The sequence below is a fragment of the Triticum dicoccoides genome, chromosome 3B (assembly GCF_002162155.2).
Source record: "Triticum dicoccoides isolate Atlit2015 ecotype Zavitan chromosome 3B, WEW_v2.0, whole genome shotgun sequence".
In the NCBI taxonomy this organism is placed as follows: Eukaryota; Viridiplantae; Streptophyta; class Magnoliopsida; order Poales; family Poaceae; genus Triticum; species Triticum dicoccoides.
In genome coordinates, this window is record NC_041385.1 from 30,840,357 (window position 1) to 30,846,386 (window position 6,030).

Genomic DNA, 6,030 nt, shown 5'->3' on the forward strand with positions numbered 1-6,030 from the left:
ACATATCACATGTTGGTTAGGCCTCTCTTTTAACTCATAAACAAAAGTCTCTCCATCTTCGTAATGTCCTTAGAGTTCCTTCTGCTACTCGTAGCCTATTGTCTGTTCCTCAGCTTACTCGTGATAACAATGTTTTCACTGAGTTTCACCCTTTTTATTTTTTTATCAAGGATCAGGCCACGAGGGACGTTCTGCTTAGAGGTTGCCTGCGCGATGGATTATATGCACTTGATCTGCCTTCTGCCCCTCGAGCACTCACAGGTGTCCGTGTGTCGCCTACTCATTGGCATGCACGGCTCGGCCATCCTGCCACTCCCATAGTTCGTATTGTTCTTCATCGTCATAGTCTTCCCGTTGTGTCCAATAAAGATGTTGCCACAGTCTGTGATGCCTGTCAACAAGGCAAGAGTCATCAGCTTTCATTTTCAGATTCGAGTCGTGTCGTCAAAACTCCACTTGAGCTTATTTATTCTGATGTATGGGGGCATGCCCAAACTTCTGTGAGCGGTCATAATTATTATGTCAGTTTTATTGATGCTTATAATCGGTTTACTTGGCTTTATCTTATCAAGCATAAATCTGATGTGTTTGATGTGTTCCTACAATTTCAAGCTCACGTTGAGCGTCTTCTTAAGCATAAGATCATTCATGTTCAGTCAGATTGGGGGGGTGAATATCACAACCTCAATTCCTTTTTTAATAAGCTTGGGATTTCACATCGCGTGTCTTGTCCTCATACACATCAGCAGAATGGCACGGCTGAACGTAAGCATCGTCACATTGTCGAAACCGGTCTCACTTTACTTGCTCATGCATCGGCACCTTTTCGGTTTTGGAGTGATGCATTTTCCACTGCCTGTTTTCTCATAAATAGGCTTCCTACACGACTCCTTGGGATGAAAACACCACTTGAACTATTGCTTAATGAGGTTCTAGATTATACTTTTCTTAAAGTTTTTGGTTGTGCATGCTGGACTCATCTTCGTCCTTATAATAAGCGTAAGCTCGAGTTTCGGTCAAAACTTTGTGTTTTTCTTGGGTATAGCTCTCTTCACAAAGGGTACAAGTATCTTCATATTCCATCCAACCGTGTCTACATCTCGCGTGATGTTGTGTTTGACGAGAGTGTATTCCCGTTCTCGTCTTTGTCCACAACTCTCACACCTCCAGTCTCCTCCTCGCCATCCACCCCTCCACTGCCTGCTCAATTTGTTGATATTGCATATTCTCCTGCGTTGTTGCCTAATCATGCTGCAGGAATGGGTCGTGAAGCTCGCCTTGAGTTGCTGGAGGAACCGGAGCCATCAACTACACCTGACGTGGGGAGTGGTCTCGTGCATGCGCCATGCACGCATGGACCGGGCTCCTCAGCGCCGGCTCTGCCTGTGCCGGCCTCCTCTGAGGCTGGGCCGGTCTCGCCTGGGCCGGCCTTGCCCGGGCTGGACTCCCCTGAGCCGGCCTCACCCGAGCCGGTGATCCCACCTGGGCCTGCTTCTCCCGAGCCGGCGCTCTGGGCCGGGCTGCCGTGCCTTGGTTGGCCTCGAGCCGACTAATTCGCCCACCCAGTCGATTGTTTCGCCCGGGTCTGCCTCGCCTGGGTCGGCCTCGTCCTCGCCTGTCGCCACTGCATCGTCACCGGCTGCGTCGCCGGATACTTCTTCATCGCCGGTGCCGTCGCCACTTGCTGCACCACCTGCGGTTGTTCCTCTTCGACCACATACTCGCAGTCGATCCGGTATTGTGTGTCCCAAGCAACGCAAAGATGGGACGGTGGCCTGGCTTGCGGCATGTGTTGCTCATGTCAAGGACGATCCTTTGGCTGAACCGCGTCACTTTCAGGTTGCTCTCGGGATTCCTCATTGGCGCCAAGCTATGGAGCAAGAGTATCAGGCATTGTTGACAAATGGTACTTGGCAGCTTGTTCCCCCGGTCTCTGGTGTCAATATTATTGATTCCAAGTGGGTCTTCAAAGTTAAGAAGCATGCTGATGGTTCTATTGAACGCTATAAGGCACGGTTAGTGGCGAAAGGGTTCAAGCAAAGGTATGGTCTTGACTACGAGGATACGTTCAGTCCGGTGATCAAACCAACGACTATACGGCTTCTGTTGTCCTTGGCTGTTACTCGCGGCTGGTTCCTTCGTCAGCTGGATGTTCAGAGTGCTTTTCTTCATGGTGTTCTAGATGAGGAGGTTTACATGCATCAGCCCCTGGGGTTCGTTGATCCTGCTCGCCCTCATCATCTGTGTTGCCTGGTCAAGGCGCTCTATGGGCTGAAGCAGGCTCCTCGTGCTTGGCATGCCAGATTGGGCTCTGTTCTTCGGTCACTTGGGTTTGTTCCCTCTACTGCTGACACCTCGCTCTTCCTTTTGCATCGGCCTCAGGTGACGATGTATCTTCTGATATATGTTGATGACATTATCCTCATTAGCTCCTCGGATGCTGCTGCTGATCGTCTGATATCTTCCTTGAGTGGTGATTTTGCGGTGAAGGATTTAGGAACGTTGCATTACTTCCTTGGCCTGGAAGTTTCACTATCTTCTGTTGGCTTGACACTCACGCAGCATAAGTATTCGATGGACCTGTTGCGCCAGGCAGGTATGCTGAAATGCAAACATGCCATGACTCCTATGTCTGCTACTGACCGTCTGTCTGCTTTTGATGGAGATCCTCTCACCTCTGATGATGCCACTGAGTATCGTAGCGTTGTTGGTGGCTTGCAGTACTTAACTATCACTCGGCCAGATATATCATATGCAGTCAATCGTGTCTGTCAATTTCTTCATGCTCCTCGGACTTCTCATTGGACAGCGGTGAAGCGCATTCTTCGCTATGTTTGCTTTACTGCCTCATATGGTTTACTCCTTCAGCCAGCGCCGTCTCCTATGCTTTCTGCTTTTTCAGATGCAGACTGGGCTGGTAATCCAGATGACAGACGATCCACGGGGGGACATGTTGTCTTCTTTGGTCCTAACTTGATCGCCTGGGCTGCTCGCAAACAAGCTACAGTGTCCAGGAGTAGCACTGAAGCTGAATACAAAGCAGTTGCAAATGCCACAGCTGAGATCATATGGGTACAGTCCTTATTGAGAGAGTTGGGAGTTTCTCAAACTCAGCCACCTGTTCTTTGGTGTGACAACATTGGAGCTACATATCTCTCATCCAATCCAGTGTTTCATGCTCGGAAAAAACACATTGAAGTTGACTATCACTTTGTACGGAAACGTGTTGCACAGAAGCTACTCCACATCAAGTTCATCTCCTCCAAAGATCAACTTGCTGACATCTTCACGAAGCCTCTTCCACAACCTCAGTTTGTAGGCTGCAGGCGCAATCTTAACATACTTTGTACTTCAGGGCATAGTTAAGATTGAGGGAGGGTGTTAGACTGTATTTACATATAGCTTCTGTATATGTCTTGTATATTGTATTGTACACCTTGGTGTACCCCTTATATATATGAGATAGCCACACCCTTAACGGGTGTCGTGCAGTTTCCCAAAACCCTAAGTCTTACAGAGGTGACCTGCGCGGGGTTAGGGCTAGCCGGGGGCGGGATCTGAAGGAGGAAGAAGGGGATCGGGAGGAGCGTGAGGCGTACGATGCGCTTCGCCTCTCTTCGATCGAGTGGCCCGCGCGGGACCGGCGGAACGGTTCGGCCGGCACGCCGTTCCTAAACAGTTCCCTGAAAAAAAGAAGTCCATGTCTTTTTTTGTTTGAAAAACAAAAATGAGATCCAGACAGACGTAATTGTCCGAAATCGTAATCGTCTCGCTCACGGAGAAGGGCAGTCGAAGCTCGCGCCTAAAGCAATTTCGGAACCAAATCCAAACAGACATTACCCAGATTTCGCTTGTTCGACCGTTCTTGTGCTAAAGCATAGCCGATGGCAAACTTTTGGTGTGTGCTACTGCTAGCTTTAAAGGTTGCGAAGGAGCCAAGCAAGTCACATCGTTTTTCAAATCTGCGGTTTGAAATGAAATCCCTCGAGCCCATCAAAAGCCAAGGCGAATCGCCGGTTTTCTTTTCTCCTTTATCAAAGGCCGAGCGAGCTGCACATCACAGTACCGTTGGCCTGCGCTCACCGCTAGCTGATGCACCCACTTGTGATTTGCTCACATACAGACCTGCAAAACTTATACAGCTGAGGTACGTACAAACGCGGCCGGCGGTGGCGTCCCCGGCGAGTCCGCGGCATCGCCGGCGCAGGCGGAGAAGCAAGGTATGGAAGAGGAGGACAGCAAAGTGACCGAACTCGAAACAAAAATCAGTCCATGTCGTATAGTCGCTCTCAAACTTATTCCATGGCTGCTGAGCAGAGATTTGTTCGAGATGCTTCCAAGAATAACAATGTCGAAAGTTATGTGCCAACATCGCTACTACATGCACCACCACAGCAGCAGCATCAACCTCTACGCGATCGCAGCAAGAAACGAACAAAGGAAGGGCCGGAACAACTCGACAGCACGAAAAGCTACACCCACATGTCTGCACGAACATGGCAGCCGGATTCCACGGGACGGGACACGGTGTCCATACGACCGATGGACGGCGGATCACTCCGGGATGGCGACGAGCATCGGCCGCCACTGCCTCCGCATCATCAGCCGCCGCCGGAACCCGCCGAACATGAACCTCCGGTACTGCTGCACGGCCACGGCGCTAACTGCCAGCGGCGCGTCCGCTGTGGTTACCTCGGGGCGAACCAACTCCATGTCCGCGTGATGCTGCCGTTGCCGCTCAGGCGGCAGCAGCACGTGCTGGACGACCTGGACGTCCTTCCTGGCGCTGCGGCGGACGGCGCCGGCGACGTCCGGCCCCAGGAGCTCCTCCAGGGAGCCGCTCCGGCCGAGGAGGCTCCTCTTCTCCCCGCAGCCGTCCCCCTGCTGGTCCCCGGCGCCCGCGGGCGGTCTGTGCAACTTGTTGCCGCGGCAGAGCAGCCGGCGCACCAGCAGCCACAGGCTCTTCGCCTTCGGCCTGATCTGCAGCGTCCCCGCAGCCATCTCTCCGACTATCTCCTACCACTGCTCCCTCTCCCTCTCTCTGCCTCTCCGGGATATGGCCGTCGGATTATATACCTCTCAATCTCTCATATTCTTGTCCGGTTGGCGCCGCAGCTCGTCGCTCTGGAGGAGGAGTGGAGGACGACCGACCTGGGACCTGGGATTCAGGGGAGGATCCAGAAATAATGGCGGCCTTGGACTGCACTCGCTCTCTACGGCGCCTATAAAACATTCGGGGCAGGGGAATTGTCTATGGCGCGGCACATTCTTGGAGTTGTTTTGCTTACGTGCTCGGGCCGCAATGCAGGGCGCGTCGCCATTTGGAGGCCCCGGGAGCGGGGCGCGGGAGGTGGTCTGCCCAATGGACAAAAAGAAAAAGGAGCCCCCAGTGTCGCCGTCAGGCGCCACCACCTAACGCGGCGCTAAAAGACGCGAGAATTTCGGTGCCACAAGAGACCAAAGACCAGGTGTAATGTACTATGAGTATTGTGTGTGTCGCCTTCGGATCCCAGTTAGACTAGGACCAAACACTAGCTTCCATGTGTGTAGATAAGATTAACATGGTGAGATAAGATTAACATGTTGAGGGGTTTTGATGGAGGCGTTCACTGGAGATTGAGTAACACCAAGTAAGAAGGATGGGCCAAACCTACTCAGTAATGAGGGATTGATTACCCGGGCGCGCCTATGTATCGCTTGACGCGAGACAGTAGGACCGCATGCCTTCAATGTTTTTGTTTCCTCACAATTTTGCATTTGGTTCTTGTTTTATTATTTTAGCTTTGCTTGTATTTCGGTTGAATATATCTACTACTATCACTTTATATACAAAAAACTTAAAAAAAAGCATTAGAAAAATGTTAAACGTGTATGCACAAATGTATTAGAGCAATAAATAAATTGAAATATATTAATCATATATTTCAAAAATATTAAACATGTCTCTATACTAGAATATAAGGCGTATTTGCAGTTCAAATTAAACTGCAAAAACATCTTATATTTTGGTACTGAGGGAGTATATAGAAA

The 6,030-nt window shown here is 50.7% G+C and overlaps 1 protein-coding gene across 1 annotated transcript; it reads right to left on the bottom strand.

The window, feature by feature from the left end:
• Nucleotides 1–4,280: 4,280 nt before the first annotated feature.
• LOC119280622 lies at nt 4,281–5,318 on the bottom strand. Its single transcript, XM_037561416.1, has one exon. It carries the CDS (start codon nt 4,999–5,001, stop codon nt 4,555–4,557), a length of 447 nt encoding a protein of 148 aa, XP_037417313.1. The 5' UTR covers nt 5,002–5,318; the 3' UTR covers nt 4,281–4,554.
• Between the last annotated feature and the right edge of the window lie 712 nt (nt 5,319–6,030).

What these genes read in the sequence shown, in the direction of transcription:
- LOC119280622 (XM_037561416.1), bottom strand. Translation starts at nt 5,001, where the DNA reads ATGGCTGCGGGGACGCTGCAGATCAGGCCGAAGGCGAAGAGCCTGTGG.